Raw genomic sequence first — 22,938 nt, forward strand, 5'->3', positions numbered from 1 at the left:
AATAAAATATTTTTAGAAAAATTTTAAGAGCCATGTTGGAATGGGTATTATTAAATTTGACATATTACTAAACTAAAATTAAATGTTAATATTAAAAATCTGTGTCCTCTTTCACTAAAAGCTTGTATATATTACATAAATGTGAAAAAAATTTTACATGTGATATACAAAAATTGAATTGCAAATGCACACGTGTTCGAGATACTTGTATGCGAATCGTGAACGTGAAATATTAATGCAATGAATAATATTAGGACGAACGACGATATTGCAGATGTTCTGGTATTTCACACGCGCGCCTCTCTACTTGAGAGCTCATATAACCTGGAGAAGCACGCGTTTAGACACACTCTTATATTATCCGCCTGTTTGTCTTGCTGCAAGTACACGCGCATAAACAGTATTTCGCGCAGGGACGTCGCTACGTGTACGTAATAGAAAACCGCGTCTCGCGCAGCATTTTTACCGCGCCGTAGAAAACGAGGGAAGACGAATGCACTAACTTCGTCGCACGTCACGGCGGTCCCGCTTAAAGTCTCGCTTCATTGCAAGTTGATCCACTAACACAAAGCGGTGGCAATTATGTAATTCGACTCTGTAATTTATGCGGGAAAGTTCACGTCTCGTTAATAGCTGGAGCTTCGCGAGTGAACTCGTGCGTTTCTTAATCGCGTTTGCTGTTTATGAACTTACTGGTGTCAACAAGTAGTCTAACGTTTGCTGCCTCGCCTTAGACTTGGCGTTTCGCTGGAATAAAATATCTGCGTGCAGCTCGGGCGGAAACGAATTTTACAATTGTGGCGCATAATTGCGATTTGTACACTGCAATTTAGCAACGGGGGCAAGTGGCCTATTATCTCGCAGCTCTGAGATGCGCTAAGTCACGTGCAATAAAGTGATAATTTATAAACTAGCAAATATACATCTTTCATTAAAGAAAAATTTACATACTTTATCGCACAAGATTCGCTAGATATTATTGCATCTCTTTCTAAGCTTCAGATATAATTTGCCATGGTAAACCCTGCCGACGAGTCGGGAGTAATTTAAAGTTTGGACGGAACTAAAAGAAATTGAGTGGATCTAGCGTGGAAGTTTTCTAATTAATCGACGAAGGCCGCCGTAACGGCCACCACTGATGAAAAATTCTATCATTCGCCTTCTCGGACCGTCACTGGGGGAAAATCCGAAGATGAGGATCGAGATTATAGTCGACGGCCAGAGATTGTCGACTGCGGGGAGACGCGCGGGCTGAGATCGGCTCCCGCGCCGCGATCTTCGCGCTATAAATCGGAGTCTCGCTTTCAGAAGCTATCGCGGGACCTCGTTAAAAAGAAATTGCCCCGTGATCGATACTATCCGCAGAATCTCGCAACTCGCTCCCTCGACGAAGAGAAACGCCGTGGAATGCAACGGAAGACTCATATAAATTAAGGCGCATCCGCGCTTCGTGCTATATCGAAGAGTGGAGGAGAGGCGACCGACCTCTATCTGTCGACGACAGCTGCTTTATCGGGAAACCAATTTTTCATGGAATCGTTCCGGCTCTCGTAACACCTCATATCGGGGAGTCATGCTCAATACAGAGAGGTACACTTTTCGTCACGAAACTGTCAATCCGATGCAGTGTGCCGAAGCTACGAAACGAATTGCTTTCATAGGAATCAATGGCCGTGTCGAATTTTATCGAGCCGCGTCTCTCGGCATTAATCATCTCACTTTGTACAATTATTTGCTGGATGTGTCAAGGAAATCTATTTTAAGAACAAGCAATGAAAATTTCACACAAGTGTGTGACTCAACTTTTGAAAAAATTTGTAAATTTTAAAGAGTAAATCATATTTCACATTTAACACTTTATTTTTTTATATATGTTTCCAAATTTCAAATTCTATTCAGTCTTTTAAGCACTGCTATTCACTGTAAATAAAATATTTCCATAACTTCCATTTTGTCATATTTGTTCACAATTTTCGTCACTTATACGCGAGTGTGATACGCGTTTATTTCGAATGTCAGTAACTTGATTATACGCGAGCGATCATTTCTACACGATATATCGCAGACGAACGGGACGAGGAATCGTCGACAATAAATCGAAAACGCTAAAGGTAAATAAAATTAATTTCATCCTAACGAGCGTTTCAGGAGTTTCGGGAGAATGTCGGAGGTGACGACAGGGTAACTTGTGCGCCAGCAGTTACCCCGTGCTATTCGGTGAACTGTACTCGACTCCACGACGGGGCCGTCCGTCGAGATGTAACTTACACGCAGCCACTAACCCCCGAGATCATTTCTCATCCCGGCTCCGCGCGCCGCGGGAGAGGTGTGCGAGGCACGCGATGCCGGCGAAAGCAAGGCAGAACCGCCAACCCAGCCAGAAGAATCCATTCGAGGAAGGTAACGGATGAGGCGAGAAAGTTTGCACGGCGATAACTCATCGTTCACACCTTATTTACCTAGTCGTCCGCGCTTCGCCTAGTCGATCGTTCCCTGCGCCTCTGGAGTTCGACGGAATTGAATTTTAACACGAGTCTCCTTTTAAACATCGAGTCCCGTATTTACAATCGAACGGAATTATGTTTATAATCTATTTTGGCGCGTACATTCGTATTCGCGAGCGTGAAAAGGAGTTGGAAATTTTTTTCTAACGTGCTTTGGAATCCAGTGAATCTGCAAAGCGGAACGTGGCTGCGACAATAAATTAAATCGCACGCGAGTTTACAAGGTTAAGATTAATCGCGTCGCGCCATCGAGCGATTGAAACCGCGAGATATTTCGGCGTTGAAGGATCGCAAGCGGGGGTAGACAACCGAGAAACGACAATGGCAAGCTAGTCGTCATCGCAACGCGACGCGGCGACATTGCGGAAGACCGTGTATCATTCCGTCACGTATTTATACCTCCGCATGTGGCGCGGAGGTGTGGGAGGAGAGAAGAGACCGTGGCTTATCGTCTCGAGATTGCGGCTAAATCTCTCCCCGGGGTACAACGCGCGCGCACGCGGGAAGTTCCGGGTTTAACAAACGGTTGCTCGCGACAAAATTGCTCGTCGCCAGAACCGGCGCCGCGCCGGAGAGGAAGTTCTCGACTGTCGCGCGACTGCATCTGCCAGAAATCCCCGGCGCAGCTCGTTTGCCGCGTCGTTTTATAATCGCCGCTTTTGTTTCCATCGTTGTTGCCGCGCGCGAGTCTTGAAGAAGGCGCAAAAAGCTGAAACATCTTTTATAATACCATTGTCAAGAGAGACATTTGCCGACATCGCGGACGTCATTACGGACGGCGACATGCGAGATCCTCTCGTTAATAGCGAGCCTGCTACTCGTGTATTAAAATGATATTTATATTTTGATTATCTCTTTATTAATAAATAATTTTAACATATATTAAAATTTAATAGATGCATTCATGTGATTATTATTCATTAGATTTATACGATAAATCACAGTTATGAAAAATGAATTATAAATCATACACATACATTTTCCAGAGAAATTTGTAAATTTAATTTTCATTTTAAGTTTCATCATTTTATATCGAAAATCGAAAAGTTCAGCGCGGAACTTGTGTTATCTTCAATTTATAACTTTATCCATTCTAAGCATGTATTTAGATTTGTATTTAGGAAAAAACATTGTATCAGACGATTCAATTGTGCTTAGAGTTTATTAGTACACGCAGTGCTTGTTGTTAAATGCAAGAGAATTGATTGTATCGTTGCGAAACACAGTGCGAGAGAAGGAAACCGGATACAATGCTGGTGCAGCGGCAACGAACGTGAGGGTTTAACCGTGCCCACTTTTACGCTTGAATTAACATACTCATTTGTTTCCCCCGAGAGGAAACTCGCTTAACCCCGACGGACCCGAGTTCCCCCCCGCTGTACATCGCTGGATGCAGATTCAGCCGGATGCACTGGAAAGGCCATATTCCTGGGAGATTATTCATGGTGCATCTCCGTCGCCACTTGATTCCTCGATCTCAGTACAGCAGCCGCAACAAAGATTGCGTTTGCGCGAAAGCCGCACCGCCGCTTTATCTCGTTATTGAATGCAACTGTCGTCGACGGGTTTAACTTGCTGGATAAATTGCCGCCGGAAGAAAACGTATTACGCTCGTTCGTCGTCACCAAGTGAAATGTTTAATTTGCTTCTTCCGCGAAGTTGAACGCGCGCTTTTCGTGCGCGCAAATACGCGGCATTCATTGTTTGTCCATGCGCGCGCTCACAAAATGGCGATATTCTTCGCGCCGCGAATATGAATTATCCGTATTCTAAATTTCGCATATTATTTTTTGCCGAGTTACCGTGAACTTTTGCTTTCGCTAAGTGCAGACTCAGACTGTTGGAGCACTTGCCACTTGCTCGAGTTTTCGAGCGCATTATCGCAAAGCACCTGCGGCGATAAATATCCCGGTGTAAAAGCGCTTAACTAATAAATACGCGAACTTAGTGCCGCGCTGTACACATAATGTCCCAGAGACATGACTCCAACATAATTATTTCAGAATAATATAAATATCAAATTAAGATATTCAGCAGGTGCAAGTAATTTTCTAGTCTCTCATCAACACAAACAGAAGCGTATATTTGAAATAAATATCTTGAATAATGTGAATGCTGAATCTTTGCAAGGATTTTCGCGTTATGAGAAGACTGCGAATTTTCAGATTTCAAACAAGCATCCCGTACAATAATCTGACATTGACGGGTGCCAAATTGGTTGTAGAAGCCGACGATGACAAATACAAGAAAGTGGTGAAACGGATAAAGACTCGTCACGATTCTAAACCTTTCATTGTCACCTGTCAAATGGCAATGTCACCTGTTCTCAGGTGATTTCATCCATGTAAATATCAAAAATGGTTTCTGAAAAGCTTAAATCTGTAAAAGCTTTAGTCTGAATTTGCAAATGATATTTACGATTAAGGTCAAATATTTTAGACTGAATAGACGTTGAATTTCTTTGCGAGATATGAAAAAATAAATTGCAATACTCAAAAATAATCTAGTCTTAATAAAACATGTTCGAATTTTATATGCGTAAAAAGTAAAAAGCAAAAATATATCTAAATCTTTTAATCAAGAATATAATCTTGGAATCAAAGTTATAAAAATACAAAGTTCATAATTAACAAATAAATTGAAATCAATTCGTTTGCAAATAACGCACGCTAGGAAATTCACTGAGTAATGTTTGCAAAACCAACGATTAATATTGCATTGCGTTTTCCTTAAAAATACATTTTTTATCTTTTTCGCATTATCTACCTTTTGATAGCGTCGACGTGGCGCTCCGAATTCAGATATTTTTACCGCAAACTCTTAAAACATGGTTTTTAGCTTTACGCGCATCGTCGTTCACCTTCGCTATCTCGGCTCGATTTCATTGCTCATCAAACATTTATCGCGGAAGTTTGCAAAGTGGCAGAAATCTGAGATCTTCTCGTTGCTTACACTCCCGGGAAAATCCTGCCTAAACATGTCGAATACATTGATGTGCGCGCGTACGTGTGTGCGTGAATATTTTTGCTCTTCCCAATGGTGGTTTTAGTGCAAGAAAGAGAGGGAGAGAGAGAAAGCTTCCGCAGGAAAAATTATTATGGCAACCAGAAGCATAAAACGTAGTGTTAGAGCCGCACGAGTTGCAGTATTAAGCGAATTCATGGCGGACAAACGATGTCTGCACGAACGTTGAAAAAATATAGGTACACGAGACGCGAAATCATTTCGGCCAGCGACTTTACGATGGACGTCATGTTTCTCAGGGCAGCTTTGCATACACGATAAGCACGAATAACGTATGCATAGATATTTTACTTATCTAAACATCGCTACTCTTATCAGCGGGCTGGAAATTTATATGGTAGTCTCAGCTATTCAATACCGATTCTGCTTCGCCAACTCCCACACATTTTTCGTTTACCTAATCTAAATTTGTAAATCAACGGACACCTCGAGTCAAGATATAGTAGCTTTTGTAAGAATGAACAATTTATGGCCTGATAACAGCAATCTCTTGCTCTACTTTATATACGACGGGAATCGTAAGAAAGAACTAAAGGATGCATTACACCGCATCGCGGTATAAATAAGTAAAAATTCCATTTCCTGCGTCGGTCGAAGCGGAACCTTGCGTAGTCGATCAAAGAAAAACTTTTGCACGCGGAGTTCCGCGGATGTTCCCTAATTTGAAGCAGGCGGAACAAGGAAAGAGGCGCGTTCATCTCGCGGCAGAGCGCGTTCCTTTGATCAATCGGACGGCGGGAAACGTGACGTAAGGTCTGCCGGACCAGCTGTGAGATTGCGAGAACGGCGAAACTATCCCGAAATCCATAGCCAAGGCGTATTGGCCGATGCGTTTGAAGTCTTCTTGAGAGGGTGAAGCTCCTTATCATCATGCCGTTCGTATAACTGCAGGTGTATATACACCCGAGTGTTTCCACACGGCTGACTTCGAAACATTTCAATTACTTATGCTGTACCAGCCCTCGCGCGCGCGCGCGCGCGCGCAGCTTCCTTCCATCTTCTCGTTTCTCTCCATTAGATGAGTGACTTAGCGGCAATGGCGGCGGCAGCCTTTCGCAGTTCGCTTAGTGCGGAACCTTAGAATCGACTTCGGAACTTAGATATAGACACGGTTTGAGTTACCACTCAAACGCACCCTCGCGGTTTCTCTCGAATCTGCGAAAGATTAAGCAACGCTGAACGTAAACGCGACGATAGTTCGTGCACGGTGAAGCACGCGAATATTAATTCTTAAGCATCCGTTTAATGATATTGAAAAATAGGTCGTCTGTGAAACATAGTTTCGGAATACTTGAAACTTGCAAGTTGCGTAAATACTTTTATGTTATTAATGTATGTTTTTTAGAATTTGCAAGTGGAACTTTGAAAACGCTAGTATACGAAATATTTTGTAAGAATCCCAAAAACTTTCAATATTGTATATTTTTAATTCGAATCAAATTGCGATAAACGCTTTACTTCTGGTGTGGCTGGATAGTGTGAAGTACATTATTTAACTATTTTATTTTATTTTTTTTTTATGATTACGAGTTATAACTTGTGTTACCCAAACGATTTTTAAAGTCGCGTTTCCAACGGCATACTTGTTGCATAGAGATCACTTGTAAACACGAACGCGCGATATTATTCCGACCGTGTCGAAAATGGTTTCGGGGCGGTCATCTTGCGCTCGGGTGCGTTTATCGGTGATAAAGTTTTATATCACTGTCAGCTGCCCTACGAAGTGCAGCGGCAACTGTTTGCGCAGGCTAGCAGTTTAACCGCGGAGCTGTATTACCAGTGGAACTCACGTATTTCTCCTTCCTGCGATTTTCCGTGTCGGTTCCCCTCCCACTTTCGCCCGTCGAAGTGTTCTCCACGATAAAGCGCGATGCTGTCGATCCGTTCGTGAGCCGTTTCTCTCACAGAATCTCCTCCGCGAAAGCTAAGCACTTTCAGGTGTCCGCTCGCTTCGAAACAGTCGTAGCTCCAGAGATTATCTCGCGCTCTCGTGAGTTCCAACAGAAATCACTATGACGTACTTGCGCCGTACGAGTACAGTCGCGCATTCTTATCTCGCTTTGAGAAACTATCCCCGTGCTATTCATGTATCGAGCTCTCGCCGGCTATTCATACTCGAACTTACGTAGAATTACAATTTGAACTCTATCTTATCAAAGTGCCATGTTTCTATATAGATATCCTCTCTCTCTCTCTTGTGTCAAACTCCGGCGGAAACTCTTTCCGGCTGTAGATCCGCGCGGTGCAATTTTAACTCATTTTACAGTACTCGCTTCGGGAAGATTCAGTTTTAGACGCGTCGTTTTCTCTCCGCGTCTGCACCTTTCTTGAAAAATAAGGGACGCGTTTTATTTTGCCGTCCCGCCGGTCCTTGTTTCCATGCGGGCTTCACTCGCCCTCCTTTTGTCCATACTGTGAGCGCTCACGCTAAAGCGGAACGCCAAAATGAATAGTCGGGGAATTATTCACTTCGCGAATCTCGGTGAGTGGTCGGAGGGAGCGGGACCGAGATAAGATACGACTTCATTTCCGCCTCGCGGCTGCGCTACGCTCCGCGAGCGTCGTTCATTTCCTTCGTCCACGTCGGGAATAACTGTACGAAGTCAGCGCGTGGAAGTTAATCTTACAAGAGGAGATACGATCGAGTCCGAGTTCGCCAATCTTGCGGTTGAAATAATGCGTATTAAATTATTAAAACAATCGCCCATTTCCGTTGCTCTCTCGATACTTTTCACTTGCGTGACGCTTCTTCATTAAATATTACATATCCGAAAGCGCATGTTGATTTGTTTGTCGCGCCGTCGCCTGAAGATTAACGGTAAAAGTTTGAGATAAAGTCTCAAGAAACAGAGACTGTTGCCTTATTACGCGGGTATTTCGCGGAAACGATCTCATTTCATTGAGAGGAAGAGACGCGCAATGCATTATACCGCATGCGGTATGTGATTCGACGGAAGTTTTGTAAATTGGACGCTTTGCTGAAACAAGAGGAGCGTACTGCAAGCGCTGAATTTTAAGACAGGATACGTTACACGTCCAGGGGCAAATCTAACCGAATTTATTCAAATCCCTATCGTTTCAACCTTCTAGCCGCAGGGCGGCGGCAATAAGTCACCGTCGCGGATGGTTCGTATGAATAATGTAACTTACGAGAAACTTTTTCCGCAGAACGAATAATATGGCGCGATGCAGGAGACAAACATAGATATACTTCAATCCCGTCAGAGGTCCAGATGGATACAGTTCTCTGAGTGAACGATAATATATCGACTTCTAGAGTAAAAAAAAAAGAATAATCTTAATTGCCACGCAACTATCGCATCGTTAAAGTAAAATTTTATAAAAACTTCGAATGTAGAAACTGTTTTAAATTCCACGCATCTCTTTTTATCTGCCGTTTTAGATTTGATTTCGGCTTAACAAAAATAATGAATTTTCAAATAGTTTTCTAATTATTAGCGGATGAAGATTATAGATTTTTATCACTTCAACTTTAAGAGTGCGAGCAGATAAATCTTACTTTTTACTTCATTTTGATTGTACTTTAATAGAATTTTAATTAGAAGCTTAATAGGAACGTCGCAATCGCGAGGTGTTCCTCGAGGCAGTCCCGCCACCATTATCGCCCGAAAGGGTGAGCGCAACAAACAGGTTATCGGGCAAAATAGAACGCAAGGGCAGAAGATTCGCCCATTGGCTGCGTGCTACCTCACAGTTGACACAGTTTCTAACCGACAGCACAACCTGACGATCGATACCACCTCCGCGTCACGACTCTACCTAAGAAGATCATCGTCGTAGTAAGCGTTACACGCCGACACGACGTTTCAGTCTTAATGGACCATTTTCGGTGCGCAGTCGTGCGGTGCGCCGCGTACGATACGACTGATGTTTGGGCTTGCCGTTAATGCGACGATAATATCGATCGCGTACAACCAAGTGCCGCTCTTGGGCCGTTTCGACGTGTTGAACACGATGGAAATCTATGCGCTGTTGCAAGCGATTGAGAACGATCGATCGGGTGAATGTCTATTGCGCAAGATGAATCAGAAGCCAAATCTTGAGAATAGTCGATTAAAGATAACCGAGTTTCTGCGAGCGCTTCGATTTCGCTCAAGTTTAATACGTAGATGCCCTTCTTAATCAAAAAGAGCCCCAAAAAGATTAATGAGGCATTCGATATAATTTTTCTTTCCTTCGCGATATAAGCCATCTCGATAAACGCCTTATGATGAAGATATCTTTTTATATTGTTTGATTCTGCTTGAGGAAATAAATCGAATAGGAGCATCAATAACCGACTTAAACGTCATTATGGCTGGAGAAGAAATAAACTGATCTAAGTGAACTAATGCGATCGGCTTGCTTCTTAGGAAAATGGCTCCGAATGCATTCAATTTTTAAAAATTGAATACATAAATTCTGATGGGGTGGAAAAAACTCCGCAAGAATTTTTACGGATTTAACTCACTGTCGAAAAATCAATCCAGTGACGAGGCGACAGTTAGCATTAATACGATGTTTTTGTTTCCAATATTTACAATTTAAAATATTATTGTTTTGTTTTAATTTAACACGGAAAATAATATAAAAAATAAAAGTAATGCATAAAATTGAAAAGTTTAATTTCTTTGAGAATATCATGCGGATTTTACGAACTAGGACGTAAGTCTATAAGTCGTCGTATAACGAATGAGGAATATAGGATAGATAAGGATATCGATGTGGGACTGCGTGGAGGGGGGCGGGGGGGGGGAGGAGGAGGGGCTTAATACCACGAGCTTACTACCCTGGAAAGGAAGCTGTAGTGCACCGCGGAAGAAAAAGAGCAGACGGAACCAACTCACCGATACTCCGATCCCTCGCTCAGCTGTCTGACCGTAATGGGAAATTCGCTAGGTCCGTGCGCTTTCAGAAGTTCCTGCAATCGCACGAGCCCCTCGTTGTTCTCGTAGATAATGGTGAAACTCTTCCAGCCCCAGGCCTTCACCAGATCGACATACGCCTGGAACACGAGTAATCAATCACAAGCTATGTTATTATTACAGTCGGGTTAACTGTTACCGTAACGCTTTTACGTCTCTTGCGGTGTAATTTAACTTTCGGGCTGTCTACATCGATCGTAATAATATGCTATCACGCAAAGGCAACAAGTACCAGAGTTTAATATCTCTTAAAAATTCACAATACATGCAGCTTAATGGGCCTTGATGAAATAAAATGTAATATCTGAAGTGATGCTATTGAAATATGCGCGTAACGTAAAATATCATATGTATTATTGTTAAATGAGATACAAAATATAAAGAAGTAATGATATAAATTATACGTTAATAATGTTCATTATATTTTTTTATAATATTTTTCATGTTGCGATTAAAATATGTGAAAATATGCGAAATAACTCGTTTTTCTTACATAAAATTTCAGATACGATATCAATTTTAAATTCCTTTGTTTGTTTGGTGATAATATGTGTTATTTGAGTTAGTTAATTTATGGATGCGTAAACAAATGGGAAGGCTATGTCGAGATAATTTTGTTGCAATATCACTAAATTAATCATTGCATAAATTGGCACGAATTAATCGTTATTTTCGTGTAATAAATGTACATTTATCAATCAGAGAACAGTTTGCGCATTTGCTAGTTCGTAAAAAAGGTAAAAGAACAAAATATAGAACACAATTTTTTTATTTTACGTATGATAAATTCAAAACATTATTAAATATTATTTTTATGTTTAAAAAGCTTAACGTTTTGCTTGCTATAACGTTAACTAACATATTGTTAACGAGTTTTTATGCGGCATATATCGATATTTATTAAATGTGTCTATATAAAGTGACGATATATGCGCATTTATAAAGCGCCGGTGCAAAAAAATATGCAGATTCGTGGGCATGAAAACCATGCACTGTGCTGCGATTCACAGCTAGTAATAAATTGCATATTGCGACAAAATACAACGGCACATTGCAAGAAAAATTTGCGCGCGGACATTTATGTCTCGCGTTTCGAATTCCGTTAGAGTTTTGAATTACAATATGTGCCCGATGTGAAATGTCGTCGGTTTTGACTGTAAATTGGAATCGAGTCAAACGCGAGCTCTATAGGCGCTGTTGTCGCCAAACATCGTAAAATATCATAGTTATCCGCGGTCAGTGCTGTCTTTTTATCACATTTTGCCGCCTTTTCTCCTTGTAGAAGACTTGTTATTTCGGTATAATAAAAATATCTTTCGGAATATTTTCTCAGTTGTCTGTCACATTGTTCTGAAAAATACTGCGTTATTGTCGCAATGCAGTCCTCCGCTACTTTTCATAAGGGGCTTATTACCGACTCCATCAATTTTCTTTAAAGCACCGTCAACGAATGATATATTCATGATCCATCAGTTAGTATCGGCTTGTTAAAAATAATTGTCATTGCCAATGAAAGCTGATAAAACAAGGGAAAACTTTATTTAAAGGCTTGCATGGATTTAACGAAAGAATTTTATAGATTTAATGTTTTCGTAAAAGAATTCCTATTTTATTGCATTGCTATATTTTGCATATTTTATAACGATAAAATAAATACTACGAAGCACAGTTTGCGAAGCGGTTTTTCGCTTCCAATATAAACTTTTTCTACTATACATTTTCTGTTACATGTTGCACACATACACACGATGCAACGGAGTATCTCTTGTGTAAAGTAGCTTGTAAGTGATTGCAACTTATTTTGCGGTGCGGTAGCTCTTCTATAGCCCAGGCTTTTAACTGCGAAAACAAGTATCACACAGTCGTGACGCTTCCCAATGGCCGAATCGAAGGCGAGACGCTTTCGCGAGAATTCACTTCGCCGGTAACGCACACTTCGCAGCCGCACTTTTTCCGATAATCTAAATTCGGCATGAAAGAGCGAATGTATATTTTTCAACGAGGAACTTCCGCCGCGGTTCCGCTACTCCTCTCTCTCCCTTTTTACTTCGTTCTCCTCAGCAAACCCGCGAACTTACGATCCTCAAGATTTTATATTACCAACCGCCTCGAGATTTTTCTTCACTTACTTCGCTGCACTTTTGGCGAAGAAACCAAGCGCCTAGCTACATAATACTCTTCCGGAATAATTTCAACCAGTGCGCGATATCACGTACAGTAGATCGTTGCGTTAACCCTTAACTTCTACCTCGGCCGCGAATAAATCATTTCGCACGCTCTGCCGAATGAATCTTGCATACGTGATATACCGATTAAAGTAATTAAAAATATATAATACAATAGAATTTGGACTTTGAGATTTGATTATTTCAGTTTGAAAATTTGCATAGTAAAGTGGCAGCGAAGTAAAAGATCAATTTTTTCGTCCAGAATGTTAAAATGTACATTTTATTGAATATTTTTGATTCTATGTAATCTACACATATATTTTTCGTACTTTATATTATATTTATGTATCCTTAATTATTTTCATTTTTTACATTGAGCGTTGCTAAAATCGAAAGTTCTAAATATACATTAATATGCGATGATTACTACGAAAATGGTGTAAGTTCAACTTGGAAACATGTTTAAGTAGGATGCGCGTAGAAATTACTACGATAAGTGTACTTTCAAGCAAGATATTCAAAACTTATCTGACTTCAGTTTCCAAAATTAACTTATCTATGAAATTTATTACAAGTACTGTGCGCGTACGAGGCTGCGATTTTGTAGTTAGTAATTTTAGAACGTCGAACGTTCGCAGCGTTGCTCGTTATTTTTTACGCAATATCCATAAAAAAACTATGCGAGGTTCAACGATACCACTGTGTATCATTTTCGGTCGTTTTTTTTTTTTTTACATGTTAAAAGAGGCGACGGTGCAGTTATCGACCCCGTTACTTGTCCATTTGCGATGCTAACAGGCTTGGATTGTCACAGGAAGCGCAGACAGCGGCTGCTGGCGAATAGCCAGATCGCGTTCATTAATAATACGGTGATTATATACTGTGGGTTTTTGTCGAAGCAGGGATTTACTGAATTTGGCAAGGTACGCTCTTAATCGTCTAACAGGTCAGCAGCGCGAAAGTGTTTCACAGCAATTTTGCGGAAAATAACGAAATAAGTGTTCAAATCATTTGCAGTTTGTTGACGATTTAGCAAAATTAAGAAATAAATTAAATGCTATATTCTTGGAGTTACTAATTTTTATATTACGAATTTAATATTATATATTTTAACAAGAGAGCTTCATTCTCTTTCTTTCTCTCTTTCTCTCTCTCTCTCTCTCTCTCTCTCTCTCTCTTTCGTTGATAAAATCTCAAATTACATAGAATTTTTAAAATTCTGTAATATCTGATAAAAGAAATTAAACTAGGTCGACGAATTAAACTATATCGAGCACTGAAACAGCGTTTGTTTAAATTCGGTCCTGAAATGCGATATGGAATGACAAATGTAGCTTGGTTGACCTTCTGAAATATATGCTAATGCCTTGACCACATCGCTGCCACTAAGCACCACAAAAGCGAGTTTGTGCTTGAATAATTACGTCGGCCATTGTGTTCTTTTTGCATACAATTTATGATTTTATCAAAATTTATTGAAATTAAATCATCGTTTTAAAAACATGGTAAAGTTCAATAATTTTATCAAATTTATAATCTAAAAATGTTTTATATAGAAAATGCACGTAGCCAAAACACGCATTCGTAAATGAAAATTCACTTGTTTACAGTTATCGAAGGCATAATGGTGGCTATATAAAGCAGAATTATCGAAATCGTGCTATTGTACAGATTGATGGTAACTTTATAATAAATCATGAGACAAAACAACGCTCTTAAAATGTTTTTTTTTTTTTTTTTTTTTACTTGTGGTGTGAAATTATTGCCGATTTAACAAGATCAACGCGATTCACGCGACAAACCAATTTCGGTAATCTTCTTCGTTCCGTTCAATGTCGAAATAAATCGGTCGATGTTCGAAGTATCGATCAATACTGTATACCCATGCATCTTCCATAATCGCGGGACTCCGTGAATCTGATCACGACAACTATGCTCGGCGTGTCCGTCGCGTATTCGCACGTGCCGAACAGCCAACTGGTACCTACAAATGGCGCACCATTGCCAGAATCTCGTTTAACCGTTGTGTGTTTTGCGCGCGGTAATGTATCGCGGCATTGGATCGATGTTTAAATTACACCCGGTGTAGCGCACGACGTAAATTGCAGCCGGCGATGCTTGTAAAATATCTGAGTGTTTCGTGGCGAGGCTTGCGTGGCGATAATTTTGCCAGCTTCCGATAATTGACGACTGCGATCGAATCTGGTTTTCGTTCGGAAATAGCCGAACCTTCTGAAAATGTATTTTGACATATAATACGGACAATGAACGATGCATTCCCCGAAATGAATCTTTGCGCGTTGGCCAAGTGCAGCGACGCCTGTGTTTCAAATGCTACGAATTAATTTTGAATTATTATTTATTATGTTTCATTGTATTTAATTATTCACACACTTATGTAATATTCTATCCGCAAGAGCCATTGATTTTGAATTATTTTCTTTGACGTTTTCGGTAATCAGTCTTTCGCTCAGTTTGCTCGCCTTTCTCGTTTCAACATTCATGTATATGCATTCTTAAGGACATTATTTAACATTATATTTTAGTCGTTATCGTTATTATCGCATAATTAAATACATAAAATTTACATATATATGAGATAATATATTCCAGAAATTTTAAATTCCGATAAAATATAAGTTACTCGGTCAAAATTATAACATTTGTCTAACAGGTTGATAAAAGAATGTTTTTTTATTGTGTCGCGATTATCGATTTATGAAATTTAAATAAGAAAATTATATCCTCTTCGAAAATGTATTTTTTGCTCATAATTTTAGTTTTAAATCAACGTTCCAGCTGTTGTACAATCAACTCTGCCAATCTCTCCAAGTTCTGATCGAACCATTTTTCATTCTAAAGGATCGATCCTCGTTGAGATATGCCGTCACAAGAGTTTTGGGAAGCGATCAAGAGATACTTTAAAGGAGAGGCATAATGTCGTCGAAATTACGTATTCACAGGACGCGACACGGGCGTGTAGGAGTGCGCGGACCTTGCGGCCGATGCAAATTGGGCGGAAATATTTCACCGCTGAAATATTTAAGTCGCCTTGCACGCCGGCGTGGTGGCTCTTATCATAGTATCGGAGTTCGCGCATGACGCGAGATTTATCACGCCCGTTACATTGCCATTTCGAGCACGTTTGCGGCCAAGTACGTTACGCCTCACACGACAGTGACTATAATACAGGTTGATCCACGTCTCCTTACACGTCCTTTTATCTTTTGGTTAATATCTGAAATACATTTTTCTTGCATGAAAATACTAAAATATACGCAATAGTTTTCAAGAATTTTCTTTTAAAATATTAATAGCCAATGCATTTCAATTTTACGTTAATGCTCAATTAGGAAAATATTTATCAAGAATTAAGAAAATATACAAAAATAGTCAATTTTCTGACGATAAAGTATTTTTGAAATGAAGAATTTTTCGTAAATGCTAATATTGCGAACATTTAAATTCGAGCATTAAAGTAAGTGAAAATTTAGATAAAGTTTGCAGAAATGCGAATAGACGAGATCTATTCCGATCTTTCCCGTTAATTACAAATAGCTCTTGCCTGCATTCCGTTAGTGAGTTTATTTAATGTCAGGAGTTAACAAGGAATTTGACCAATACTGGCCTTATTTCGTGGAGATTTCAACTCGAAATTCATTAAAGAATTCATTTTATTAAAGGACGTGTTTGTGAATTTAGTGCATTCTACATGCGCATATAAGATGTGAGTGCATATGCTTTTATCTCGTCACGCGTGGATACATCCACGGTTGATGTTGCACTGCTTTCCATAATGAACGCTCTAATGCGACCTGGTGCGTCGGGTCCGCGAGTTCGTAGATGCATTCTTTCTCGGCAGCGGCTCTAAAAGTGCGAAGCAAATCCTCCGCGTTGCATTTTTCAGGCGAACTTTCATGCCAAATTGGAAATCGTAATGCAGCATCCTCGATTTACTCGGATTAAGCGCGATTCGAGATGCGTTCACGTGTCGCGTAATTTGGCGAAAATAACATACATTGTTGATTGGGTCACTGCACACGAAATATTCGCAATTTGAAAATTTTGTTTTTAAAAATGCTTTTACATAAATGCTTTCTGATAGTCAAGTGTTGCATATTTTATTGAAATGACTCTTTCATAAAAGTACGCTTCACACACGTTTTTTACGAGTTTTTGCTTTTCAAGTAGCAGTAAACTTGTGGAAGCGTGAAAAAATTAGAAAAATATTTTTAAATGTTTACAATTTTCACGTTTTAATTTGTTGTAAATAGATTTGCTCATCCGGTTTAGCGCGTATCTCGTATTCTTTTACGCGCACGTCTAATCAAAAGTTTTTAAACGTATCACGTTTTCGCATCGAGTTCTTATGCGGGTAAAGAGCCTTACTCCCTCATTGAGTTCTTACACGCGTAAGATCTACGTAAAATAGTAGTTACTCGCGGTAGCGCGGCTAACGAACCGCTTGCCAACGTACTCCTTGTAATAAGATCCCAAAAAGAGGAACGTCCGTCTGTGCTCTGAGCTCGTATGATTTTTCTAGCCGGCTAGACTGAGTAGCGCGCGCGTGCGCGACCAAATCTTCCTTTTGCTTCTCCGCTTTACAAGATGCTTTCCGCAAGAGTTTCACTCGCCCTCATTTCAGAATAAATCCCAAGAAATTCGTTTCGACGCGAAATTGTATTCAGGCACTATAAAGTACTTAATGTATCCACGAGAATACCGCATCTTGAATTGCAGGAGCAAATAAGTGAAGATAAATGTGTCGTATAGCGTAATTCTATAAAAAAGGGATTTTTCTCTTACCAGAAACAAATTATTATCTGCTGTTGAAAGCTTCTGAAGATTTTACGGAATATTCTTTTCAACTTCTTTTTTTCTGTCTATGGATTTTTTAATAAAGTTGCAGTTGCATTTTGTCTAATGAAATACTAAGATACTAATAATCGTTGCGGATAAAAAGGAACAAAATTTATGTGAATTAAACTTGAAATAGGCGACAATGTTTTACGCTAGAACTGAAATTAATAGAATCTTAATTAAAAGATTATTTCACAAGAAATATTTAAACACGGAATATTTAAAAAAATATGAAAATATTTAAATAATGAACAAAAGATAACATTCATTCGTATATTCAGTTAAATTAATTTGTAAATTAGACAAAGAGATTAGCGTGAAAACGTGTTAAAGTTCGAATATATTCTGTATATTATATTACGGTATCATGGAATGTAATAGAATTTGACCATGGACAAATGGTTTATGTATTGAATCGTGCTATTATGACCATCAATCAAATTTTGGTACTGTCGATTACCATAACATATTATAAATGTATGTTGATTGTAGAATTTACATATAGAATATACAATTGGCATTAATCCTACGCGTGAGAAACCGCTTTCAATTTCGGTTTTGTGTTATTACGGTCTAACCGATCGTCGATGACTTTTGAATGCTTTAAACGATGAATGCATGATCAATCGACTCCTCTCAAATTTGTATCCCGTTATTATCCGAAATTTACATTTGCTAACCATGAGTTTTGCATATTGGATAGGAAAATTTGGAATCGAGACGTATCGCAAATATTGCGATAGCAACGAATCGTGAAATTGGTGAAAAAAACAAACGCTGAATCATTATTTCCGCAATTACTCGTATTGCGGCAAACAAATAATTTTTCACGTTTTTCTTCTTTCTTTCGAAATATATTTACTTTTCAATATTAGAGGTTTTTACTTATCTTCATTAAATTTTTGTAAAACACACATTATTATAATTCGTAAGTCACATAATAAATCGTTATAATTACATTTACAGATCAGTGATTCGATCCAAGAGAAGTTTCCGGAGAAATGTAAGTTTAGCTTAGTATCATGTCCGTTATATAGTCCTTATCGTGTCTTCTTGTGCATTGTCGCGTATCGAATTCAAGTTTCGTCGGTTTTCCGTAACAAGTTAGTGAGATTGGAGGTTGTTGTTGGATCTAAAAGTCCGAATTGAGCAAGAAGATTACTTCGGAATAGTAAAGATTAACTTCCGACGGAAAACAAAACGTGGCTTCTTACATACATTTCTGACTGTCTTCTGCTTTTGTACAATGTTATAAATTAGCAATATTCAATTTTAATTTATTTTCGAGAAAATGTTTGAAATAAAATGTGTAAAGGTAAACATATTAAGGTCGTATCTATAATTGACACGATTCGCGACGATTCGTGACTTTGAATCGATTTGAACTCGTGCGCCACATTATCGCTATGCATTGCGTTGGATTTGTGTGCAGAACAAAATTACAATCGATGTCGCTGTTAACATTTGGAAGTGCTACATTATACCACGAAATTGCAAGTTGATGTATCGTTCGTAATGAAACGGTGGAGTGGAAGCACACATACCAGAAATAAAATTGTCTCGATAATAACGTGAATTCGCGTTGCCGGTATTAGTTAATTGCACTCGGTGATGCTTCAAACGAATTTCTATTAAATTTCGCTTACAATGTACGCACACAAAATCTAGTTCATGCGATCGCCACATCGGCCTTTTTGTTCACCGTCGCTGCTCGGCGGAATTTTCATTCGCTCGAATATCACAGCATGTGCAGCTTATCGCACATTGCAACAACAAATAAAACTACTTCTACTATAATAATCCTCGTTGGAATAATTAATAACAAGAGTGCTTGTGGCAGCAATTTCGACTAACGATATGGCCAGTAAATTAATTACGGTATTACTTTGGTGCAATTTCTGACGGTCTTTAGGGAATTTCAGTTTCGGGTTAAAATAAATTTTGCTCTTGAAATTTAACACTCGACATATAATTTGATACAAATAAAATGGTAAACTAATTGAGTTAGCAATCGGAGAAATCGAACATAATAATCGAGTGAAATAGAGGAATCGTGTGAAGTGGGTGAAATGTTCTGACGCGCAGGACGGAGACGCGGCTTCCATCTTGAGACAGCAATATTCGAGAAGTGTCCTCTTTATTCAATTCTTTCGAACGCAATTCTTTTCACGATGAACGCACTCTGCATTTTCCAGCGCGGGTTCTTTCCTCCACGTCTCGACCCGACAGCCAAGTTTTCGAAATGCATTAGAAGAGAGAAAGGTGAGTGAAATCGGTGGAAAACCGGCGCTCTTAATTCCGTTTCTAATAGAATTCCGCTTAATGCATTCGTAAATAATGCATTCTCGGATTCGTCTTCGAATGCACCGTCGGAGCCCGGCGTATTCCGAGTGTCACTGTCGACATTAAAATTGCCTTGGGAATGACGGAATAGTTGCCGCCGCGAACTGCGCGAAGGTGAGACGTCGATTACGAGCGATGAAACTCGCGGCAACAAGCGGCTTAGTCCGCCGCGAACACGGATAATCCTCCAACGCGCGCGCTCGCGCTCTTGTACTCTCCCTCTCTCGATTACGCTCCTTCTCTTCTAGAACGCGAAACGAGATTATGTCTGACGTGCTAGACGCAGCGGAGTTATTCACTTCCGACGTAACATGACCGCTTTATTCGACGGTGCCATATTCCACGTTCGCTCCGCCGTGTACGATATTGCGTCTACATTTCTTGACGATCGTCCTTCCCGGTCGTCCCTTCAATAAAGCGCATCGTTCCACGCTCGCTCCCGCCAGAAATAATGCCCGCAATATACAGCGGATGAGCGGCTTCGCCGAAGATTGATCCCGTCAATTTCCGCTGAGAATTTGCATAAGTAGTTTCGATAACTTTTTTCTTAGTTTCGCTAATTTGAAAACAGCACAGATTGCAGCGACTCTGATTTGCATCGATTTGCAATCATTGCGATAGATTAGAAAAATATCGTTACGAGTACACAATCAGATTTAGTAAAGAAGTGTGAAAATATTGTACGGTTGGTTAAGAAGTTGAAAAATGATCATCGAGCGTATACTTGTGGAAGATAATCTTTGGAAAGTAATTTACTCTCAGCGGTATCACGAGACTCAAGCGCTGCTCAATAAATCGAAAGAATTCGAGATTTTAAGTGAAGTTAGCTCATCTACACGATCAAGCTGATTAGCCGGAGCTCACGATCCCGTATCAGTCTCGATGAGCGGAGCGCTCATCAGCGCGTCAGAGACGAATGCGCGAGAATGCAATCCATTTATCCTCAATACGTTTCCTATCGCAGCGGAAGAGAAAAGGTAATGGAAGTAAAAGGAGATGCGATCGGTGGTACGAGCGTTCGGCAAACGAGCGCGAAGAAATCGCGCGGAGGAGGAAGCGGAAGTAAATAGTTAATGTGGAAAAAGGCGAGATGCGGAAGGAGGGGCGAGTGGTGCAATCGGCTTTCAATCGCGCCGCCTGTACGTGGTTTCGGAGTGCGTGGTTCCGCTGAATGGCGTTGATTAGTAACCCGCCTTTAGAACTAAATGCTCGCTTGGAATGCAGCGCGGCTGCACGAATCCTTCGCCTCCCGATGGCGTCTAAAAGACAAAGAGAAAGCGCGAGAAAAGCGATATACACACACGTTGTTGCAGGAGGAGAATGCCCTTGCTCAGTTGGTAAATGCCGCACGAGCAGAATTGAGTGGGTGCTTACCGCCAACGATATGTTTGGATGATGGCGATCAGGGATGGCTTAAGGCAGTGAATGAGAAGATGGCTCCTTCAAGAGCAATGAGCCGTGATATTATTGTGTGCTCTATATAAATTATGTAGCGAGAGGCTATAAAAATGTGAGCGCACAGAAAGCTCAATGTAGTAAAAAAAAAAAAAAAATTCAATTTTTATGACACTTGAATACATTTTTGTTTTATTTCGCGCGTTATGTTTACCATCGTGCTTCGCAGTCAATGACGAAATGAGAAACAATTAATTCCTTTTATTTTTTTTTAATTTTGCGTACAATTGCTTTTATCGATCAAATATATATTTATTGAATGCAAAATAATACAATAATAAGAAATAATATTTTGTTTGAGCTTTAATTGCTAAAATATTTTCATATTGTGATATTTGGTATTAAAAATTTGCGTTAAATAATAGTTTATCTCAAAGTTTGTTTTGAAGACAGAAAAAAATTTCAGTTTTGTCGAAGTAAGTATAATTCATCCATGAATGTTTCTGTCATTAAAGTGAGATTTTTTTATGCGGAGAGTTTAATAAATTCTCGATCGAAGGGAGGCGGAGTTTAGCGAAATGCAAATATCAAATGTTTCCTTGGGAAACTCTCTAATGTTTGAGCCCGAGCCTGATGGTAATAGCGGTATTGTGAATTGGACAAAGTGGTAAGCATAACGAGCAAAAGCTCGACTAGGAAACGGTACAAATTGAATTCCAGCGACAACATAGCGGCTGATTCAACCAATCTATACACAACCGGCTGCTGGTCCAGCGACTATCGCGGTATAGAAGCCGGTCTATTATCATCTACGAGGAAGATCGTTAAATCATTGTCGCGACAATGGCAATTGCGCTGCTCGCGGTTCATTAACACTAATATATCGCCCGTTATATCATTACAATGTCGGTGACATAACGATTGGAGTAACTAATGTCGCGGCTCGAACTTTGAACTTTGAAAGTAGAAATCGTTAGACACAAATCCTCTCCCAACGCACATAAAGCGATCTTCATTGCGGAAAATTTTCCAGAGAAGAGTTAAAGTATGCACGATTATTAAGGAAAGATGATTATTACGTATGTCCATGTCATTAGCGACATCTTAGGTAATGAAGGCGTCCGCGCTGGGTAATGAGCAATCGCTGGGTATATATCCTGTAAGGATCAGGATGCATTCTCTCTGATCATAATGGCCAGCAGTGTAACAGTATACATATATGTGTATGATTAATGAACATGTACCCGCAATTCATGAACCACGATATTATGAACATGTTTTAATCGTGGGCGTATATAATTTGAATAATTAAATTGTTTATAAGTATGTTAAATATTTATATATATCAACAAATTTATTTTCAAAAATAAAACATTGATAACTCGAATTGTAAGCTCTCGATATGTTCTACCTGGTTAATTCATTTTGTCTGTCCAAATTGCAAATTAAAAAAAATTCTTCCTTTTTTTTTTTTTAATTAATTTCATTTATTGTTAAGAAAAATATTAAGAGAGTCCGTAAAGCATTTTCTCTTGATCACTTACAAAGAGTTATTTTCTTCCGCGAGAATCGTGGAATGTAGACTAGAAGGAACAGCCCATGCTCGCACAGGAATGTGAATCGAAATACCTAACAATTCGATTTCAACGCAGACAATACGAGCTGTCTTAGAGTACAAAGCGAGATTGGATAGATTCGTCTTCACGTTTGAACGCCATA

General features: G+C 39.6%; 2 protein-coding genes across 8 annotated transcripts in view; one reads left to right on the forward strand and one right to left on the reverse strand.

Annotated features, from left to right (window-relative positions):
- Notum (palmitoleoyl-protein carboxylesterase notum) overlaps window positions 1-22,938 on the forward strand; it is a 454,423-nt gene that overhangs the window by 172,968 nt on the left and 258,517 nt on the right. The gene's annotated exons all lie outside the window — the stretch shown is intronic.
- The window catches only part of KaiR1D (Kainate-type ionotropic glutamate receptor subunit 1D), a 345,484-nt gene that overhangs the window by 47,714 nt on the left and 274,832 nt on the right, over window positions 1-22,938 (reverse strand). For all 7 annotated transcript variants that reach the window (XM_012377144.2, XM_067356340.1, XM_012377142.2 and 4 more), the window contains one exon: window positions 10,376-10,533. In XM_012377144.2, the coding sequence (XP_012232567.2) occupies window positions 10,376-10,533 (158 nt within the window). The remainder of the gene's footprint in view (window positions 1-10,375; window positions 10,534-22,938) is intronic.

The sequence above is a fragment of the Linepithema humile genome, chromosome 5, assembly GCF_040581485.1.
Source record: "Linepithema humile isolate Giens D197 chromosome 5, Lhum_UNIL_v1.0, whole genome shotgun sequence".
NCBI classification, from domain to species: domain Eukaryota; kingdom Metazoa; phylum Arthropoda; class Insecta; order Hymenoptera; family Formicidae; genus Linepithema; species Linepithema humile.